At 46.0% G+C, this 23740-nt stretch overlaps 1 protein-coding gene across 1 annotated transcript in view; it reads left to right on the top strand.

The window, feature by feature from the left end:
• NPHP3 (nephrocystin 3) overlaps window positions 1-23740 on the top strand; it is a 1212810-nt gene that overhangs the window by 704016 nt on the left and 485054 nt on the right. The window contains exon 16 of the mRNA XM_069648695.1: window positions 18037-18119. Within this exon, the coding sequence (XP_069504796.1) occupies window positions 18037-18119 (83 nt within the window). The remainder of the gene's footprint in view (window positions 1-18036; window positions 18120-23740) is intronic.

The raw sequence follows: 23740 nt of genomic DNA, 5'->3' as shown, positions 1-23740 counted from the left end.
GGCCCCATAGTGTGCACCGCAGGCTACACACGAACACTGTGAAACTCAGGGCATTGAATAAACAAAATAGGCCACTGGAGGTGGTTGGAGAGGAAGGGGCCTCCTCACTCCCCAGTACTGGTGACACAGGACAAAGAGAGGAGAACGTGACCATCTGATACACCTCCGGCAACCCAACTCTATAAAATGCAACAAGACGATGTGCATGAGTAAACAAAGGAACAATTAACACAGCCAGCTCCCGCCGACACTCTTCCAATGGCGCAGAGAACAGTGTAAGAAACGCCATGACCTGCTTTCTGAGGCACTGCTGCGGCGCGCAGTTGGGGCCAACACAGACCACCAAGACCCCCAGCAAGATTGCAGGCACTCCGCACTGCGTAGAGCGCCTGATGAGTTCCCCACGACCCGGAGACACTGATCCTGCCTCACTGCCTCCGACGGAAAACACAGCGGTAGGGAGTGGGGGGTAGCCGGGAGCTGGAGCCACAGATGAGAGACGCTGCCTTCCCCCCCTGCTATACCCGCACATTAAGGTGGATCTGATAATTCCACAGTGCCCTCCTGCAGCTGAAGGCGGACACTGTACTGCTGACCCAGAAGTCAGCCAAACCAAGCATGCCACTGGTGGTGGGTGGCAGGAAATGGACCGTCCCCATGCCGTATACCAGTGTTAACTGACACTAGGAGGTGGGTGTGAGCGACCGAAACCCTGACGTCCTACCCCAGCCTAACCAAAGCGCTTCAACACCAGGGGCACACATAATATAAGGGCCCACTGGTGTCATCCATAAAGAGCCAGTCAAGCCTCACCAAATAGCCTATACTAGGCAAGCGCGCCACAGGAAGCAACGGCACACACAACCGAACAGACCGACCCCTCACAGACTGTTGCAACTCACAGCGGATACATGCTACAGCAGCAGAAGTTGCCTTCCCCCCGGTTGTGGAGTGCACAAAGGAACTCGACGCACACTGCAGGCTCACCAACACGGCTCCATCCACTAAAGCCCGCCACCGCCAGAGACCGCCCAACACGTATGCCCTGCAGCCAGCGTGGGAACTGCACTGTACCCCCGAACAAAACAAGGTGACCACAACAATCGGGACATACGAAAGTGCATGCCCGCAACTAACGCATTCTCAGATGGAACCCTGCGGCCTGTGGTCACCCCTCGCACAAGACGGAAGCGGAGTATCGGAGATATACTTAACGTAGATCCACAAGATCACTAGCCACACTGCAACAAGACCCAGGGATAATTACCCCCATCGCCTTGGAAACCTCTGCTTATCTAAGCTGTCACCACCTCCAGACAAGGCAACCACTTCCAGCGTCACCTTAACAAATAAGCAAAATGGGGAAAGACAAACCCAGGAAAACCTCTACACAAAGCAGAATTGAGCAATATGCAACCACATCAATGTCTCGCTCCCATGAGCGGCTGTCATCAACGGAAGTAGACTGCATGGAAGATGATATCTCCCTCAGAGACATAATGAGTGCCATTGCCAGCTCGAGAACATCGATGGAGAAGGAGATGGACAGTATTGGCGCGGACGTGTCCCTATTAAGAAAAATTGTTTTCTTCCCCGACTTCACCAGAGAGGTGCAGAAAGCGCGCCAATCCTCTGACCCACTCAAAAAAAGTCTGCACTCAATGGGAGTCAAATATGGGCTAATCTTCCCTGCCCAATTTAAAATATTTCATAATGGCACAGCGGTGCACTTCACTGACCCCAAGGAAGCGTGGAATTGGGCTGAGACTCACATAGATGGGGATTGGAGCGCCGAGGGGAAGAAGAGAAGGGAACGCAACAGACCGCACCCTGAGCGACCACCAGACATGGAACCGCAGCAACACCTACAGGTCGAGATCCCTCAACAAGGAAACAAATAACAAGATGCACTGTCACCCAAGACAGTGATGTTACTGCAAGTGAAAAGCAAGGGAGTCCATACTCCACACTGTAAACCAAATCACAAAGCATATTAAGGCTGGCGGCCAACTAGCAGCCGCCCCCCCAGACAACGAAACAAACTCATGGCACCAAACAAAGGTGCTATAATGCCCAGACCCAAACTATACCCATACTGTAGAGCCCGGCTAATACGGAGCAGGCACATGTGAGATAAAGTTTAACTGTTTATAAGTTATGTTGGGCCGACAGATGCTTCAGTTGTGGGTGAAGTGTGGGGAGAGGGGAGTTGGAAATAACGTTTTCATTCAATGTTTAGCATACAATGGCACTATGAGCACAGTAAATGAGGCAAACGCTGTAATATATCATGCCTTGTTAACATCGGCACAAGTGCAACCTATGGAACACATCCGGGAACCTAACAGCCAAACACCTGATGACACCTGAGACGGCTTCAAACAATAGGCGTCTAACGCTCCTGACATGGAATGTGAATGAGCTAGGATCCAGCATTAAAAGAAGACTGGTATTGCAATACATAAACAGGCACTCCCCAGACATAGCCCTCCTAACTGAAACGCACCTGGCGGGAACCACATGCAAATTATTCCAAAGATCCAATTACCGCACAGCGATGCATGCGGGTTTCTCCATGGGGGCGAGAGGAGTGCTAATACTGATCCATAAAAGACCTCCACTGGAGATCAAGCACATAACGCAGGACAGAGGTGGTCGCTATGTAAAAATTCAGGCAACGCTCTGGAACCAAACTTTGGCGATTATGGCAATATATTCCCCACCAGCCCTCCTTAATACTCTGCTAGCCGACATTACCCCCATCCTGACAACAAGTATGGCAGACACATGGGTAATAGGAGGGGACTTCAACGAAGTAGTGGATAATGCCTTAGACCGCACACACTTGAGGACCAGAAACCCTGCCACTGTCACCAAACTGGCCGCCTTTGCGTCCGCATTGGAGCTCCGGGATACATGGCGAGACCTTCATGGGGAGGAACGTGAATATTCCTTCCACTCAGAGTGCATGCCTCAATGTCCAGAATAGACTATTTCTTCCTACCAAATCAGAACATCCACAAAGCTTGCAACGCATTCTTCCTCCCACGAGGCATCTCTGATCACTCTCCATTACTACTTGAACTGGAAACGGAGAGGCCACGTCCTCCTCCCACATGGCGGTTTAACTCCTACTACCAAGGGTTCCCAGACCTACAAGGGAAAATAGAGGCCGCCACCTCCAACTACTTCGATCTAAACACAGGCTCGGTTGATGACCCCACTATACTATGGGAAGCATACAAGCCAGTCCTGCAAGGCGAAATCATCTTGTGGACATCCGCCAAGAAAAAAGCACAACGTGAACGGATCATAGAAGCCGAAAGAGAAGTTGTGAACAAAGAAACAGAGCACATCACCAGTGATACTGCCCAGACAAACAGAGCCTTAATATTGGCGCAGAAAAAGCTACATTATCTGTCTCTAGAGTGCCATGAAAGCACGCCTATACGAAACGGGGGAAAAAGCTGGCAAGCTACTTGCATGGTTGGAAAAACGAGATGAGGGAAAACAGAAGGTAAAGAGCATTAGGGCAAGGAATGCAGAAATAGTCTCCTCCGATGCAGAAATAGCAGAACGCTTTGCTGACTTCTACGAAGAACTCTATACACCTCCCAATGGCACGGCAGACAGCTCCATACTTGATAGCACCGATCTCCCAACGCTCACCACGGAGCAAGACAACATGTTAGATAACAAAATAACAGAGGATGAAATATCAGCAGCCATCGCCCAACTCCAAGCAGGCAAGACCCCAGGCCCCAATGGTTTCCCATTGGATATTTGGAAATAATTAAACCATCTAGGCATATCCACCCACCTACTCAACATGTTCAAACACTCCCTAATAGAGGGTGTGCTCCCGCCAGAGCTCCGCAAAGCCACAATAATAGTGATCCCCAACAAAGGCAAACCCCCAGACGAGTGCAGCTCCTACAGGCCTATATCACTAATCAACAGCGAAGCGAAAATACTAGCCAAAATACTAGCAAACAGACTCCAAACGGTAATTACAGCACAGATCCATCCGCACCAATGCGGCTTTATGCCTCAACGATCAACAAGAATGAATATTCGCAGGCTGCGCTTGGCACTGGAGAGAGCACCCACCCTACAACAATCATTGGCGCTGCTAGCCATAGATTTCGAAAAAGCCTTTGATTCGGTATATTGGGAGGCTCTGTGGGCAATCATGAGAAAGATGAAATTTGGTGAACCATTCATAAAATGGGTCCAGCTTCTTTACAACAACCCATTGACAGAGGTAAGAGTGAACGGGTGGCCCTCGCACAACATCCAACTGGGAAAGGGTACCAGGCAAGGGTGCCCCCTCTCGGCAATGCTGTTCGCATTAATAATTGAACCACTAGCAGTCACTCTCCGGGGCACAACCACGTGGACAGGTTTCCGGTGTACCTCAGATTGGGAAGACAAGATATCCCTATACGCAGATGACCTCCTGGTATATCTAGGCGACCCGGCGGTCTCCTGCCCTATAGTCACTCAAATATTAATAAAATACGGAGCCTTCAGCGGCCTCAGGGTGCATTGGTCCAAATCTGTGCTCTTTCCGGTGAAGGGAGTAGACTGCATTCCGCCACTTGGCTCCGTATACCAAATCGAACTCACACAGTTCCGATATCTAGGCATCATAATAGCAAATAAACTGGATAGCTACGTGTCCCAAAACCTACACCCACTAGTTAAGAAATTTGCGCAAGATGTAGTCCACTGGGAAGCTCTACCGCTGACACTATTAGGCAGAGCAGCGCTCTTCAAGATGCTGGCCCTACCCCGGTTCTTGTACATCCTCCAAAACACCCCTCTCCACATCCCCACTGCCGAATTCCGTAAAATAGACAGAACAATTTGTAAACTATTATGGGGAGGGAAACACCCAAGAATAGCTCTCAAAACCCTCCAACGCTTAGTCTGGGAGGGGGGGAATAGGACTCCCGAACATCCAAGTCTACTACTGGGCGACCCAAATGGCGACGGTAAATGACATACTACATGGCAACCCGAAACTTCCCCATATACAAGCTGAAATAGCTGCACGACATGACATGTCCCTGATCGAAAGCCTCTACAGCAAGAAGAAGCACCCTCCCGAATGCTCGATAATAGCGCACACAGCCCAAATATGGAAGGAAACACATAAACACATTGGTTGGGATAATAAAATGACACCAGTCCAGCCCATCTGGAACAATGTCCACCTTACAGGTCGCAGTAAACTCCCCAAAGGGCCTAACTGGGCAACAGCCGGTATACAACCCATTCAGCAAATATATGTAAATAACCAGATCATACCGTTTGCTGAAATTTCAGCCGCATACAGTCCTCCGGCCACCGAGCACTATCACTATGGACAGCTACAACATGCACTCACCGAACAAAGGGTCCAGTTGTCGGACATGCCGGAATGCACGCCAATAGAAAGAAACATAGTCATAGACAGTGTGAAAAGCAAGGTCACATCCACCATGTATAATGCCATCTCCTTGTTTGCCACGACTGAGCTATCGAGCCTGAAGATGAAATGGGAAAGAGACGTGGGCCCAATACTACCTGAAGAATGGATCTCGACCCTGATGTATCCCAGAGACACGGCAATCTCGGCTAGAATCTGACTCATCCAGCTGAAAATACTTCACAGAATATACTACCCCCGACTAGCATTGTACAATTGGGGTAAAACGATGACCCCAAATGCTTACGCTGTAAACAAGAAGGAACCTTCTACCACATCCTATGGCAATGCACACGAATACAATACTTTTGGCGAAAATGTAGTGAAAGACTCTCAAGGGTAATGGGCCCACCAATTCCAACCGTCCCCAAACTCCTCCTGGGAATTGAAGAGGAAGGGGAAATGTCTCGCTTTGAAAAGCTGCTGTTCTCAACATCCACAGGAATAGCCAAAAGAAACATCACACAACTGTGGGGCTCGGAAACAACTCCACACTATGACCAATGGACGTCAGATGTAGACGCTATCATCCTAATGGAACGCCGAGTCTACCAAGCAAGAGGCTGTCCGGGCAAGGCAGATAAAATATGGGGGAAATGGGAACAAACGCTGTAAAGGACGCACAGAACGAACCGACGAACTCCATTGTAAAACCCTGCCATCACTCCAAAATACAACACCACTACCTGTCATCACCTGAATGTGATTAGCAAGAATGTGCCAAAGTTGACATTGTACTTGTATCTTCTTCTTCATATGTGTATATATATATATATGTACATGCAGTATCTGTTCACAATGCGCCTCCATTTATATGCATAGTTATTTGTTTGTGTATTGAATGTTTTTGTATGGAGGATAAAAATTCAATAAAAAATGTGTTATTAAAAAAGAAAATACCGCCCTGCCAGTAGCGACCCCGGCTATCTGTCCAAACATCCCTCTCCCGAGAGTCTGGTCATACAGGCAGCCACAGCTTCTAACAAACTTGCGTACCCTTCTATCCCTCCAGACAGGGACGATAAGCGTGTGGATGGCTGGGCACGGAAGGTATTTTCAGCTGGGAGTATGGCTTTAAAATCTGCCAACTCCACATGTGCCTTGGCAAAGTTTTCGTACACTCTGTGGGAGTGCATCGCAATGGCGGTGGAGCACATACCAGAAGGGGACGAAAGGGAAGGGTTCCTAGCCATCGTTAGAGATGGAAAGGAAGCCATGCAGGAATCCCTTCAATCTGGATTGGACACTGCGGATAGTGTAAACAGGTCCATGGGCACTAGCACGGTAATGCGCAGATTTGCGTGGTTATGGAAGTCGGGTTTCGCACCGGACGTACAGAACCACCTTCTGAACATGCCCTTTCACGGGTCTCACCTTTTTGCCAGCAAGGCTGACGAGAGCCTTGAGAGGTTGCAGACCTCAAAAGCAGCTGCCAAATCTTTAGTGGTTTCTATTAGGCCTCAGCCTTTTCGTGCGCCAGGCCAATAGTGGAGGGGACAATCCTATCGTTACTACTCCTGATATGGAAAGGCGAGAGGGATGGCCAGTCAAATGGGCCAGAGAAAGGCAACTCGCAGTGGACGAGCAAAACGTGCAAAGCCAGCTCCAGCTGCAGCCTCTTTGCCATCAGCAGCTGCAACAACCGCCACAAAACCACTTTGAGGACTTGCATAACAAAACACCTGTAGGAGGCAGGCTGGTACAGTATCTGTGAGAATGGCGAAACATTAATTCAGATGTTTGGGCTCTAGAAACAATAGCCCTTCCTTTTCTAACGCAACCTCAAAGCAATCTACGAGGGAGACACCCTTTGAAGTTTTCAGACCCGCTCCTACAGCAGGTAGTTCTAACCCTGCTGGAGAAAGGTGCTATAAAACCAGTACCTGCAGCGGCGAAGAACAAGGGATGGTACTCCCTGTATTTTTTGATCCCCAAAAAGGACGGAGGACTGAGACCCATCTTGGACTTAAGCTACTTGAACAAGTTCCTCAGGAACGACAAGTTCAAGATGGTTACCCTTTCTCAGATCCTTCAGACCCTTCAACTTCAGGACTGGTTGGTGTCATTGGACCTCCAGGATGCTTATTTTTATGTGCCGATTCATCTCAAGCACAGAAAATACCTGAGGTTCGTAGTTGGCGATTCACACTATCAGTTTCGAGTCCTACCATTCGGATTGACCTCCGCCCCAAGGGTCTTCACCAGGTTAATGGTAGTGGTGGCAGCGCACCTCAGGAGATTTAAACTACATATCAACCTTTTAGAGCTGAGAGCAATCAGACTAGCGCTGAAAGCTTTCCTGCCATCTGTCAGGGGAAAAAATGTCCTGATAATGACGAACAACACAGCGGACATGCATTATCTAAACAGGGTCTTATCTAAGTAGGGTCACTACCTCTGTGCAGAGAGGCCATGCAGCTCTGGTATTGGGCAATTCAGGAAGGAATCTCTTTAATGGCAGTTCATCTAGCCGGGGAGGAGAATATGATGGCAGATGCTCTGAGCAGGCAGAGAATGGTGTCCCACGAACTGGCTCACGAAGTCATTCAAGAGATCTTTGCCCTTTGGGGAAACCCTCAAGTAGACCTATTTGCAACCGGAATCAACCAGAAGTGCGAAAGGCATTGCTCAAGGGAATTTCCGCCGAGAGGAGCCCTGGGAGACGCGTTCGTGGTGGAGTGGAATTTCCCACTATTGTATGCGTTCCCTCCGATTCCCGTCATTCCTCAAGCGACTCAGACGGCCCCGGATTGGGCCAGGAGAACGTGGTACTCGGACCTTCTAGACATGTCCATCTGTCCCCCAGTACGTCTTCTTCGAGAGAGGATCTTGGGGAAGAGAGCAATCCCATGGATCTTTGTACATTGCCCATTTGGAACTTATTTGCTGGATTTATACATTTGTGTTTGATTTGGATATTTTCACACTTTGAGAGCGAGAGACACTATCCTTTGCATCTTAGAGTTAGTTTTAGAGTGTGAGGGCCAGAATAGGATTTCGAACAAAGGACTTATTTTTGCTTTGGACATCTTGACAAAGGACAGACTCATTTGTTTTGGTTGAGGTAGGGAAACGCCTCCTAGATAAGGTATAGTGAGGCCTTCTCCAAACCACTTTTCATTTAATAAATGTTTATAACCAAACCAATTAGTTCTGTGTCCGTGTCTCATTCCTGGCTCTTCACATGACATTTGGGAAATGATACCGGATTGTGGAACACTCTCTCCCAAACAGGTTTATATGTGATCAATCGTTCAAAATGATCACTTTGCAAGGCATTAGCCCGTTGTTACATGCAGGGGACTTCTTACCTTCAATCAACTGGGAAGACATGTGTTTTTATATCCCGTTGATCACAAGCAGAAAAGATTCCTTCAGTTTATCAATGATCAGTGTTATCAGTTCAAGACGTTGCCATTCGGCATAAGGTATGTCTTTACACAATGACTCATGCCATTGCGGCATGTCTCACATGCCTACCCTTACCCGAATTACTGGATTTTACAGGGTTCTTTGAGATATTAGGCTTAATCTTCCCCACATAACATAGCAAACCTCTTGACCTGATTGGGCTGCTCCACCAAATCTTGAAATCCCAGGTGAGATCACCACGGGACCTAAAGTTTTTGGGAGAACACTACAATACCATAACCAGCCTGGTCAAATCATCTCGGGAAATAGGGTCTTCCTTCTTAAATGCGGCAAGGCTTTAAGTGTGCAATCAACGTACATGGCCATCTTGGGGTCTTTGCCTTCTTGTATCCCATTGATTCATAAGGAGTATTCTAGTTGTTGACGGAAGCAAATGCCAGGCAGATGGGAAGACAACATGCTTGTCAGTGAGACAGTCAAATACTGTACTTGATCAGGGACGGGGGCTCACAGATATGCCAATGCTGACTGGTGTGCACATCATATTGATTATCATGCAAGTGGTCAACGTGACATTTCAGAGTCACACCTCCATATCCGCATCCTCGTACTGTGGGTTGTCAGGTGGGCACTTCACTCCTTTCCATGGTCAGGGGAAAAGGAGTGATGGTCCTCACCAACAATACCATCACAGAGAATTGTAGGCACTGGGTGCTGTAACGCAGCATACTTCTACTGTTTCAACACCTCTGAGTTGCCCATAATGGGACTTAGGATTTCCTTAGCAGAACTGTATCTACCTACCCCCCTGAGTGGGCGCTCAACCAGCAGTAGCTCTACCAGATTTCCAAAATGTGGGCAAATTTGCCCATAGAACTTTGTCACTGCAGAGAATCAAAAAGATCCACTCCTTTACAACCATGTCTGCTTAGCATGTCTCTGGGTGAGAAGCTTTTTGGAATCCCTCATTGGGGTCAGTTGCCTTTTCACTTCTGTCAATACCCTTCACCCAGAGAGTCATGGTTAATCTCCAGCACCATTCAAGCAGGAAGATCCTTGTTGCGCTAGTTTGGACCAGGCAACAATGGTTTCAAGACATTCTTTGTCCCTCTGAGCAGCAGTCCATAGCACTGAAGTCATGACTAGTTCTGCTTCACATGAACAACAGTATGCAGTGATACTGAATATCTTTTACCGAAAACGGTAATACAGAAACAATTTTACTGACATTTTATTTTTCTGCATTTTTAAAAATATATATTGGTACTTGGGTAAAGGGGTCAAACGAGTAGAGAAAATGATGGGGAGGGGATAGAAACAGGAAAAAATTGGGCTTGGGAGGGACCCCCAAAAACAAAAATACTGAATTTATTTTTCGGTACCATATGTTCGGTATTACCATTTTTGGTAAAAGAAGATTCTATAAGATCACAGGTAGCCCTGAACAACTGGTAGGTTTATCATAATGACAGATCTTTACTCAACCTGAGATTAATCTCAACATTTAGATTAGCCTCACAAGTGTTGCAATAACCTGCATTCTGCCAGATATTCATCTACCACGACAAACTACAAGCGCATGTGAAAACATTTTTGTAATTAGCGCACAAGAAACAGGCTCCAGCTTTTTTCTGCCCTCCAACATAAAATCCTTCCTTGCACACTGCATTTATCCACGTCTGGTCTTACTTAAAGAATGCAAAAGAGATTATGGAAGAGCTGTTTCATAGTTTCCCAACAATGTGAAAAATGGTTCACTCTCGAGAATTTAGCGCAATTTTGTTGCTTCTTAGAAGTCATCTTGTTGATCTTATCTCTCTTGGAAAAAGGTTGTTTTGCTTGACATCAAGAATCAGGTGCTTGGAAGAACTTGATGTATGGTTAGTTGTCAAAAAACGAATTGTATTGTATTTTATTTATATAGTGTGCTGAGCCCTGAGGCAACTGGGCACATTTCTTAGGTACAAATAGGATCTTAATTATATTTACAATTACAGGCATAGTAAATCACATCATTTGCAAGCCTAGATTGCATGTACTGGCATAGATATACACAGCAGTAAGTATATACAGTATAGATAGCTAGTGAATAGAATCTTCATAGCTAAGCAGTGTTTGTAAGTTGGAGACGAAGAGGTTTAGTTTTAGTTCAGACAGAGCCAGGATTTGGCCATATTTCGGAAATTATGGAAGGAGTGTTCTAAACTGATGTTTGCTTGCATTCCAAGTTATGGCTGCTAGGACTGGGAAGCTGTTGCCTCCTGCTTTTTGCAGTTTGAATTTTGGTATGATGAGATAGTTGGAGTTGGAAGATCTCGTTTGTCTTAATGACGGTTGGAGTTTGAATTTGTCGCAGAGGTATTTAGGTGCTTGATCATGTGTACATTTGTGTAAGAGGGAGAGAATTTTGAATTTGATTCCTTGGTTGATTGAGAGCCAGTGAACACTACGTCTCAGCTCTGAGATATATAGTTTTCTGGGGAAGTTGGTGGCTGCTCTTAGAGCGTTGTTTTGGTGGATCTGTAATTTATTTAGATTGTGCTGACTAGTGCCTAGGCACAGCGCATTGCAGTAGTCTAGTTTGGTTAGTATTAGCGCCCTAGCCAGGGTGATGCAGTTTGCAGTCGTCAAGAAAGGTCTACATGCATTGATGAGCTTGCATGTATAAACAGGTGTAGAGGCAGTAGTGGCAATTTGTTTGCCAAGAGAGATGGAGGAGTCTATGTACATGCCTAGAGTTTTGACGTCTTTAGATACTTGATATTGTTGCCATCAATATTGAAGGTGTTCAGTTTGTTGTCAAGTTTGTTGAGCCTAGCTTGGGTACCCACAAGGAGAAGCTCAGTCTTGTCATTGTTGAGGCAGAGCCGTGTTATGCCATCCGAGCTTGGATGATGAGATAGATGTCGTTGTGTGTCTGTGTCGTGGTTGCCTATAATGTGTATGAGGATTTGCGTGTCGTCAGCGTAGTTAGTGTAAGATCTGCCCAGTTGGTCAAGTTTGTCAAAAAGAGGTTTTGTGAATATGTTGTAGAGTGTGGGGTAGACACAGGAACCTTGTGGAACTCTGCAAGTGACAGACAAAGGGGGTGCAGAGGCAGAGGGTGCGAACACTCTGGTTGTTCTGTTATTTAGAAATGACTGATCAAAAAGCCCAGGATCCCTAAATCCACGATGCCGGGCAACGCGAAACTGGGTGGCTCGGGGTCCCTAACCTGCACAAATACCAACTGTCCTGGTTCCAATCATGGCAAGTCCTCACCAACCGCCCTAGATGGGTGGACCTTGAACAAGCGCAGTTACCCCTCCCGCTACGCTTTCTCCCACATGTCCCCCCTCCGGAACGGCGACAGTGGCGGAATCTTTTGGCATCCACCAAACACACCATTTCGGTGTGGGACAAGGCGTTGAAACAGAAGAGGATCCCGACGGGGCTCAGCCCCCTCTCCCCGGTGTTTATGAACCCGACCTTCTCTCCTGGTCTGTCTCCCCGGAATTTTAAGGCCTGGATTGCAGGAGGCCTAGAGACCCATAGTCAACTTTTTGAAGGGGGCCTGTTAGGGAGAATTCTCTCTTTAGGCTGAATTTCCTAACCTAGTGAGCCCCCCAGCAGCTTTGCTGGATTTCTGGAGTTTGTTTTTTTCGTCCTGCCAAGAGTGAGACTCTTTTTCTCCCACTCTTGGACATGTTTATGGTGTTCCTTTGACTGTTAATGTGTTTTATGGGCTATGGGGTCCTTTACTCCATAGGGTCTCATGTGTTTTTCTTATGTGTGTTACCCAGCACCCTGCGTGCAGTAACACAGGGGTGTCATAGTGACCCCCCACCATAGACTCCATACCCTGGGACTGACTACTGTCTCCCAGGGCATGTAAAGTCACCATTGGCTTTACTAGTCCCAAATTATTAACAGAAACCAGTAAAAACCATCATATTGTGGACGTACTGGTCGGGGCAATTCGATTGCCCCGGGGTCTGTTAGTCGAGGGGGCATGTCTCCGTTCCCCCTGATCGAGTTTTGGCTGGTGGCAGTGGAAACTACTTTTTATATTCGACCGCAAATATTTTCCTATGGGATTTTCCCATTGTTCGAGGCTACCAACTTTAATTATTTAATTCTCATAGCCTCGAACATACCGCCGGTTTATTTATTTAATATTAATTTGCCGGTTGGTATTTTTGCCAGGTGCCAGGACTCTATTCTAAAATGGCGTTTGTGTTCTCTTCTGTGACTCCAACCCAAGTCGAGCCCTTTGTTCCACTTTTTGGCGGGCTTCTCCACAGAAGCCTCCAAAAGTGGTGCTACTCTGTCTGGGTACCACAGGGGGTTTGGGAGGGGGTTTTGGCACCCTGGACTGAGTTACCTTGGTAACTCAAGTCGCACTCTTGTGTGATTGGCCCAAGTGGTGAGCCGGCCGGCTCACCACTTAGCATGGTTGATTGACAGCTAGGCTGAGTGAATGGGGGTATGCTGCATAAAAGCAGGGCTTTGGGGACTGGAACTTCAGAAGTCGCCACAGGACCTGAGAATCCGACGAGGGAGAAGCTGAGCCGACCTACCACGACGACACTGCCGGTGGAGCCCTGCGGAACCGACTCACCACTTCCCGACGACAGAGAAGATCTCCCGGCTGGAGAGGCTTCTTCCCCTGACTGGTGGGCACAACCAGTTTTACCTTCCTTCTTCGCACCCCAGACCGGTTTGTGGTCGAACTGCCCGTGTCAAGCACCCTGGCGGCCGGATAGCCACTCACCACTGAACCGCGAATCAACAGACCGCTCCTTGTACCTGAGAAACTCTGCGGCTGGTTTCTTCCCTGGCAGTGCAACGGACTCCTGTCTTCCTCCACGACGGGATCCTCTCTTCTCCCGGACGAAGCACTGGCTTGCATCCGCTGCCAGGAACAACTGCCCCCGCTGGAGTGTTTTCACCAACTTAAGGTTCCGTGTCCGACAGGCCTCCCTTTCTAAAGATTGCTACAAGGTAATAATAACTCTTTAACCTTCTGGACTGGGCTGGCCGCCTTGACCCTCTAACTGGTCCCTTTCTTCGGTCCAACTCCTTTTTGAACCGTTACAAGACTTTTGTGCACTGCAACCGTGTGACTTTGGACACATTTTGTTCGATCCTCTGAAAGTGGATCCGGCCTATTGAACTCTAACTTCACGGTTTTACTTTGCCTTCCTCTCTTGTTATGTTCTTGTAAAAGTGTTGGGATCTGTTTCAACTTGTTCTCTGCTTTTCTCTTCCTTTTAAAAACAAACTATTAGAGTGCCATCTACGTTAAGCGCTCACCGCTGTCTGAAAATAAGTGGGGCTTTACTTAAGACTTGTCTATTCTTGTAAGGGAGTGTATATCTTTTAGTGACCGTGTTTTTGAATTGCTTACTATTAGTGCCTGTGTGTTTTTCTAGATGTGGTTTTTAAATAAATAATTATATCTCTTTTACACCAAGCCCTGGTCAGTGTTTACTTGTTCTATTGTGTTCTCTTGACCTATTGTGAATACTCTGTATACTGCCTAACTCTTCTTGAGGGAAGTCTGACTGCTCAGCTACCAAGTGAACCTGTGTGGTACAGACTGCTACCAAGTGGGTTTACTGCCAAACACCTGTAGTCTTAAATCTTTTGCAGTGGTCCCAGAGGGAACTGCACAGGTTTCTGCCTAACAGGGCCAACCCTGCACCTTTGAGCGTTGCAAAGAACTGTTTAGGATCCAGGAACAAGATAGATTCACATATACTCAGCTATGCCACTGGTGCACCCACCCACAGACTCGCCAGGCGGCTACTCGTCCCCCCACAGCTATCAAATTGACCCTTAATGAGCTCCCGCCCCGAGGAAGAATCTCCACTCTATACAAGCACCTCCAAACGGATTTCCTAATCTCCAAGACCCGGTATATAGCCCTATGGGAGGCGGACCTGGGCCATCCGATTGAAGACCAATAGTGGGTTGACATCTGGTCCCGGGCTCACACCTCCTCATCATGCATCACAAAAAGAGAGTGCGCCTACAAGATCCTCCTCCGGTGGTACTACCCTCCCCTAAGACTTCACCACATGAACTTCACACTCAACCCTCAATGCTGCCAACTATGTGGTGGTCCTGCCCCAAGGCTCAAGCCTTTTGGAAACAATGCCTAGCAACGATAGCGGACATCACTCAGGTGCGACTGCCCTTGGCCCCCGAACCTATCCTCCTTGGAGCACCGATCCCCGGGATCTACCCAAGGTCTGGTCCGAAGGCCAAACTATTATCGCAATGCCTACTTGCGGGCAGGAACGTGATAGCCGCACCTGGAAAACGACGGAAGGCCCTCTTATGCCTTTCTGGTGGATGAAAGTCTGGGAAATCCTGATCGCCGAGAAGGTGATGGCTGCAGGGGCAGGCACTTTACATCGCTTTCGCAACATCTGGGGTCCGGTATTGGATTTTGACCAAAGGTTCCCGGCCCTGACTTTTAAGCCCCAACTGGCCAGGAGAACTATTCAGGATGGAGATCCCCTGCGGGGACGTGAAGACGGAACTTGAGACCGAAGGGTGGGGTGGTAGGAGCATCAAATGGTATTACTGTATGCTACATGTCGAAAGTGATTAAGCTTTGTATTGCTATAACCTGCCTGTTTAAAATAAACACGTTAAAAAAAAAAAAAAAAAAGAAATGACTGATCCAGGGGATTGCTTCATTGGAAAAGTGGGCTGCTGAGGAGAGATGATTACAGAGGGTTTTATGGTCGACAAAGTCAAACGCAGCAGATAGATCTAGTAAGAGAAGGATGGCAAGATTGCCTGAGTCCTTGATATTTTCGATTTGGGTTACTAGATCTATTGGGGCTGTTTCAGTTCCATGTCTTGGTCGGAATACAGATTGGCATAGCCCTAGCAGCTTATTGCTTTACAGGTGGTGTTGGATATGCAAATAGGCTGCTCTGTCTATGATTTTCAAAAGGAAAGGTACGGTGGTGATTGGTCTGTAGTTGGAGGGATTGTTAGGGTCAAGGGATGGTTTCTTAAGGAGGGGAATGACCCACGCATCCTTGAGGTTAGTGGGGATGGTATTGGATTTGAAGGAAGCATTGATAAGTGAGGTGATAAACGGAGCAATCTCCTTTGCTGTTTCTTTTATGATAGGTGCTGGGCAGATGTCACCGATGCATCTAGACGGTTTGAGACTTAGTATTATATCTTCTACTTATTTGATGCTGAGTGGGATAAATTTGAATAAGTTAAGTTGGGCAGAGGGTGGTATAGTTGTAGTGGGAGCGGGCAGGTTATTTGTTATAGTGGATTTTTTATTTTCAATCCTTCTTTGTAGGAGCTCAGTTTTGTCTGATAACGCCTTTTGGATGTTCTGATACCAGGCGGTGTCCTTCAGTCAAGTTGTAGGAGGGGGTGTCGGTGATTCTAGTTCTTTGAGAACTATACTCTAGTGTTAGATCTAGCATTTTGAATACTTTCGTTGTAAGAGTCTGATTTGGCTAAGAAAATCGCAGATTTATAGATAGCAGAGGCTAATGTAAAATAATCTTTATTACGAGGTTATGGGGTATTTCTCCAGCTAGATTCGGCTGCTCTTTTTGTTTTTCTGCATAGTTCTCAATTGTGGGGTGAACCAGGTATTGGGGTGGGCATGTGGTTTAGCTTTGCAAAACTTTTGAGGTGCTATTTTGTTGATGGCGATTAGTATGGTAGTGTTGTAGAGGTTTACCAGCTGTGAAGGGCCTTCACTGAGGCGATGTTTGCCTGTAGGATCGGTTATAGAAGTGGCAGTAAGTTGTCCGCTGTTATGTTTCGTGTGTTTCTAGCTAATCTCGAGGGGGCTATGGATTTCTCATAGTTGGGTGTGTCTCTTGGAATGGAGAAGAGGATGGCATTATGGTCTGTCCATGCGAGAGGGTGGTTAGACATGATAGAGATGTTGCAGTTGCAATCAGCAATCTAGTCTAGTTGTCGCCCTTTGGCGTGTGTGGATTGTGCAAGCCTTTTTGTGAGGCCTAGATCGGTTATGCTATTGCTGATGTTTGATTTTTGTCAGTAATGTCATGAAGCCCTACGTTAAAGTCTCCAAGGAGGAGAGTTTGTGAGCTTGGTTTAGCTTTGTTTGTGAGCAGCAGTGATAGGTCTTCTTCAAAAGAGGAGAGTGGGCCAGGGGGTCTGTGGATCAAGTGGGCCGAGATGGTCTGAGTAGGTGAAAGCGGTAGTTTGAAGGCTAGGTGTTGGGCTGACGGGAAGGTTTGGCTGGGGCCTGTCTGATACCTAAGGAAAACTTAGCGATGATAGCAAATAGTTGTATTACAAACTAACTTCATGTTCGTACTGAAGGTACCTTTTGGATTCTCCGGTAGAGAGAATGTGTCATAAGGTGGATGTTGAATAACACAACGCTGAAATATTACATTGACAGAATTAAATGTAGGACCACTCGGCTAATACCTGCAAACCAAAGTATGCCTACAGCAGAACAAGGCCTGGCAGTTGCGAGATGGATTACTGCAACCATTGCTTTCTTGCAAAAGAAAGAGGGCATCTGCAGATCACCCCCACTCCAGCAGGGCAGGGCTTTGAAAGCTGCTATGATGACTGAGACCCCCATCTAGAACACTATATGGATGGTGCTTCATACCGTCACCAAGTCAAGGATTTGGGTGATAGACAAGCAGTGCAGCAGACCTCATCTAAACATCCCATATTCCCTGCAATGGCATTCCTATGATTTATTTGTGGACTCTGCTGCAAATATATGTCAATCTATGAAAGATCCAATGCCAGCTAAGAAAAGTTACCTGTAACTGTAGCTCTCTTGTGCTGGTATCTTTCCTAGATTCAGATGTAAACCACCACTTTCCCCCTTTTGGTGCAAGTTATAGATATTGGCTCTCTGCCTATTGATCCGGAATATGGCCACCGGGGGCACATATCATGGCTTCTCCACCTCATTGGCTTCCAGGGCAAATGACCTGTAATGAGGTGGCTAGGCTATGCATATTTTTCAGTTTTAACTGCTAGAAAACAGTAGCAAGGATTCCCAGAAGCGTGTCTAGTAATATTCATTGCAAGTGTATGTCTGAAAAATACCAACGCTGGAGAACTAGTGCTAATGGTAAGTAACTTTCATTGCTTTTTAGGTTTTGTATCATTGTATAATCCCTTAAATAGTTCTTAACACAAAGTACTATTTATTCTTTAAGGAAAAGAAGCTGGAGAAACACTGCCGTTCAGCTACGACATGCAATGCTTTGTATGTCACTTTGTTGGCTAAAATGATCACCTGGTAAGATGAAATTTATAAAGTTTTTATCTGATCCTGTAATGGAATTGTTTAGGTTTTCTACCCATTCATGATTGCATTGAGCTTAGGACTTTGTTGTTATTTTAGAGCATACATTGCCAATGCTGTCCAGGGTCAAGTGGCTATAACACCATTTATATTTATAAACCCCCTACCCCCACATGTTTTTTCTCCTCCATGGTACTTGGTTATAACTTTAAACATGTAAGTTGTTGATGTGACATCGTCATTACTCTCAGGTGACTTCCAAAATAGTAAGATTGGGAAGAAAAGAGTTGTGCAGAAAAAGTCTCTGAAAAAAAAACTAGCAGTGATGAAATGGTAAGTAGAGCCTAAGTCACTTGCACCAACTGATTGACCCCTCCCTTCCCAGTCTCACCCACAAATGTGAACATCCAGACTGTACAGCAATCCATGCACCTCCAAACCACCTCAGGACACCAAACACTACCCGCCTCCAAAACACACCAGCTCCCTCAAGGTTATCGGTGCTCATTCTGCAGTACGACATGTTGCCGACATTGGTGACTAGATTACCACTCACCCTAGGCACTTCATCACAGAGACACTACAAACCCCCACCCAGACACACATCTTGGATGTCCTTAAACCCATAGGCATCAGCTCCCGACAAAGGGAAGACTAGAGTAGCACAGTCACTCATCCACAAGATCTCACTGACATGCACCATCACCGACCTTGAACTCTGAACCGCTTTTGATACCGTTGACCATGAAGTCCCCCTCAACATCCGCCACCTGAATGGGCTTCTATAGAGCAGTAAAGCAGTGGTTGGCCTCCTACGACACTAAGTTGTCCAGATGGGCCCCAGAAGATGTCAGCACTGCCCAGCCACCTCCAGTGTTACACATGCTCCATCCTCACCCTGTTCCTGGTCTTCTTCAGTCTGTACTTGGAACCCCAGTGGTGCCTCCTTGCTAAGACTGCTGTAAAGATACACCAGTACGCAGATGAGGTGCATATTTTCATAAGGATTATTTGCATCAACAACATATCACTTATAGGTCCCAGACACTAGCTCCTGCTCCTCCACAAAGTCAAATCCTTCCTCTCTTTACTGACTGTCATGCAAGCTCTGGTCATTTTACTGAATGGTGGCATCATCCTGGGCGCAGGACTCCCAGATGCCAACTTGGTCCTTCATGTTCTAGACAACATGTATTGCCTATAAAATACTACTCTGCCTGGATGAGAGACTCATCCCTGAAGCCACATCACCAGACTGTAAGCCAAGACCAGCACACTGGGGAAAAAGTAGGAAACATGGCTTTTCCTGCTTTGCAACCTGCATTTTAAACACATTAGCAACACCGATTAGACTGGCCCACTCCAACCTACACTTCTGGAAGTATCAGATGCCCTGATTCATCAAAGTACATCTTGCAAATCACTGTTTGCACCACTCTATTTAACTTCTCTCCTCCCTCTACTGGTTTTACCCCCTATGTACAGATCTCTGTTGCGTCCCAGCTCTAAATACATATATGCATAAAAGCAGTACTGTTTGCATATGAACACCTGTTTAGTCAAGTTGTGTTTTGCGCCACCCAGCTTTTAACACAACTTGGAACAGCTATACTTCGAAAGGCTAGCACTTACCTTCAAGTAATGCAAACAAGTTTTGAGAACAACTGAATGAGTAACATGTTATAAATAACTATGGTATGGTTTAACTCAAACAAAGTTAGGAAAGGGGGATTCAAACAATTGAAAACATTTGGTACTTTCTTAAAAAACACATTATAATGATAATCAAATTATTATTATTATATATATATATATATAATCGCTCATTAAAAATTTAAAAATTGATATGATCAATAAATTGCCACATCTGATTAAATTTGAATAATAATTGAAAAAACAAATTGCAATGGAGTCTGGGCCTGACATATAGCAAAAGCAGCAAAGTCTTACAATAGCTTAAGAAGAATACATTCTGTTATATCTTGCTTCACGATTAAGTAAAGACGGCCACTTCTTGGTATTTTATCATAGGATCTCATGTTAAAGTAAAGTCTTTTATTAAGCCACAAGTAACATATACAGCAACAGCCTCTCTCAGCCCCATCTGTCACCTACATGGAACAGTTATTCAAACCCACTCACTCAACATTCTCGGATCTGGCCATTCACTCTGCACACATCAGCATTCATGGAGCGGCAGGACAGGACCTAAGATCCAACACAAACATTTCAAAAATACATGTAGTTTAGAAAGAGATCCTTGATCGGTCACTTCAACTATTAACAAAATGTTTAGGAGTGTAGATCAGATGTGGCCAGGATCCACACCCATAAAACAAACCATGGAAATTGTCAATGAGGCTTCCCATTCCCTGGCATTTTTCAAACCAATTATCCATATTTTTCCATGTTTATATTTTCGCTCTAAAGTCTCACCGCAGCTATGATTATTTTTGTGATTTTTTTTTTTTTTTTTTTTTTTTTTTTTTTTTTTAATTTTCATTCTTTTTAATCTGTACGGATACATTTTCAAACTTAATCAAAATGCCACTTTAAATAGCTGTGAAATATTTTGACTGATTATTCATTCATTAATTTGCTGTTCACTAAACTGTATGCATGCATCAGCCAGTCGCAATTATAGAAGACGACCTTTGTAACAGTATTTGGAAGAAGAATAATGGTAGGAATTCTACCCACAGAATCCATTAACAAACTGTGAAATGTTTTAACCTTCCTTTAGTCTTATTGTTCACAGCCTACTACTTTGACCTTTGTATTGTATGGTTTATTATACAGACTAGTGAAATTACAAATCACGTCTGAGTAATTGAAAGCAGGATCTTAATTTATGAGCAAAATGTATCTTTGTTTTCTAATATGTATTTTGTTGGCATGTTCAAGAGTTCCAGAATCAACCCTGGCCCTGCCAGTAATAAACATGTATATCATCTTTTCATGCAAGTTGACTCACCTGAAGTTTCATCAGAGGAGCTTTAGAGTTTGAGTCTGATTGTAAATGTTCATTATTTTGGTTAACCTCTTCTAGATGTTTACAAAAATGTATAATCATGTCTTTGCATGAATACATTTCACACCTGCCCCTATTCTCATGATACACAGAAGGTGGTATTCTCCTACTTACAGAGAGATAGGCATTCTAATTTGGCTGCCAACATTCACTTCTCTATCAGATTAAATAGGATAAACCTCTTTGTTCTAAAATGTTTGAGAAAAGCAATGTCTGGATGCTCCCTACCATATATAAATGCTTACTTTTCAGTCCCCTTCCAAGTACTATCACTAACTGGGCGAGTTTGACCAGTGACATCTGTTGTCTCTGGAATCTCAACAAAGTATGCTGTTAGCTTAGAAAAAGGTAATTAGTTGTGCCAATATATTCTGGTCTGACCTCAGTCGTCCTTGCACAGATAAGGCGTATTTTAATCAAACAGTTTTATCAAATATGAAAGTAGATAGCCCATGTAAAGGATATTGTAAAAACGTGTTTTGTTAAAGATAGAGGATACCACTTCTGGGTAGAAATATACCAACGTTGTCATTTACTTACCTTACTGAGGTCTCCAGCTGGACAACTGCTCAATCAAAGTGAGGGACTATTAGTATTAATATTTGTAAAGTATGAATATAGGATCTTTTGTACTCTTAATTTGAATCTCCAAGATTCCTAGATTTCTTGATCTCGTGTTGCGAAATCCAATGGCAGAGTTGATGGCACCACCATCTCTCCAGTTCTGGCAGTACAAATGCACTCTGCCGCGCGCAAAATGGAGATTGTTACCTTATCAAACATCTGGCCCGCATATAATAACCCACCTTCTCTCCACTTCTTATAAACTGTTTTTTATGTATAAGCAAATGATCGGTGTTAAGATGAGCAGAAAACATACTTTAGCCTGATTCCCCTCTACAGCAATACTAAAAGACGGAGGAAGTAGCAGGTTTGACCTAGATTGTCAGAGTCCTTCAGGTTTTTTTTTAGTGCATCAGTTATTCGTGAGGGGAGTCAGCAATCTAGTAGCCACATTACTTCTACGTCCCGTCCCCTTTCCTCCATACTTTTGGGGACATTCCGTCCAGTGGGACGGGACCGGAGCACTTTTGTAAAAACGCATCAAATTGAAAAATGTGTCCTTCTTCTCATTTTACACGTGGTACCGCACGTGGCCGTAACACCGCCATCCTGAGTTCCGCCCTGCGCATCCCCCTTCAGTCCTTTTCTCTGCACGGTTGGGGCTGGACGCACTTGCATCACCGGGAAGTTATTTTTCTTCTTCCCCGTTATCCTTCTCTCTTATTCCGATTCTGCGGTCGCGTAGTCCTCTGTCTATGCCGGATTATTTGGGATTGATCTCCTGTTCCTCTTGCAAATGTTGTTTCACTGGGCGAATCTCCATTCTCTCTGTTTGGAGCGTCTAGGACCGGATCACTGTTGGGACTCGTTGTTCTACTGCGACTCCCTTTTGGTCCGGGCACTTCCACGAAAAGAAGTGACGCCAAGTAAGTTCTTTACTTTTAGGGCATCCCAGCCGGGGGAATCCTTTCCGGGGTCCTCCAGGTCCGGGAGGGGCTTTAAAAGCTCTGCTACCAGGGTTTCCCCTGAGGTGCCTCAGAGGCCTAACAGGCATACCAGGATTTTCTCTGAGGGTTCCGGCGAGGGGCCTGCCGACACCGGACTACGATCCGAGGTTCACCAGTCAGTTGCTAATAGTCAGCCCAGTCTTGCTGAGGCTTTGGGTACCGGAGTTCACTCCGAGGTCTCCTTGTCTGAAGCTTTCTCATACAGACACCGGGGTGCACTCTGAGGCCTCTGTTGAGGCTTTCTGTACCGAACCACAGTTCCAGGCTCCTCTTGGGTGAGCTGTACGTACAGGACGCTATTCTGAGGTTCCTCTCTTTGAGGCTAAAGTGTGTACCGACAGAACTGAGAGACCTGCTAGGGTCTTGTCTGTGAGGTGGATTCCTCAACATTCCCGTGCTCGTGGTGATACTGGTTCTGTCAAGGGGGCAAAGGGAGAGGTCTCTGACCGTGACTCCTCTGTTACCGACAGCTTCCTCTCTTTGAGGCTAATTCAAGGGGCCCCTTCAGGATGTCCAGTAAACCTCCAAGGCCCCATGGTACCGACTCTGCCGAGGATCCTTGTATGAAGGCTAAAGTTTCGATCAAGTCCCTGACCATCCTGTGGAGATACCTGCCTCATCCACACATGTGATGCAGTTCTCTTTAGGTGTTAACAAAATCGCGGTCCTTCCCTCGTGGTCTACGGCGGCCATTTTGAATACCTCCCTTACACCTACGTTCGCAATGTCTGGTGCTGGGAGCATTCCATTCAGCATTAGTAACCCGTTCCGCACTTCTATCTACCGGCGTGCATGGGCTCTGCTGCCTTATACTGTCTCGCTCCCTCCTGCTTTTGCTCCACTGATCTATGTGGACCCGGCCGGTGGTGGACCCTCCTGGCAACCATCCTCCTTGTGTTCGGGAGGGGGTGTGGGGGGGTAGGACCATTGTGAGAGGTTTCTTCCTCTTCGACACCTAAGCCCTCGGCTGAGGATGAGTTTTTTGGAAAGTTTCAGATGCTCATGCACTCTGT

The sequence above is a fragment of the Ambystoma mexicanum genome, chromosome 2q (assembly GCF_040938575.1).
Source record: "Ambystoma mexicanum isolate Mex_15411 chromosome 2q, UKY_AmexF1_1, whole genome shotgun sequence".
NCBI classification, from domain to species: Eukaryota; Metazoa; Chordata; class Amphibia; order Caudata; family Ambystomatidae; genus Ambystoma; species Ambystoma mexicanum.
Note: the sequence above shows the minus strand (reverse complement) of the source record. Positions and strands in the feature narration are given on the sequence as shown.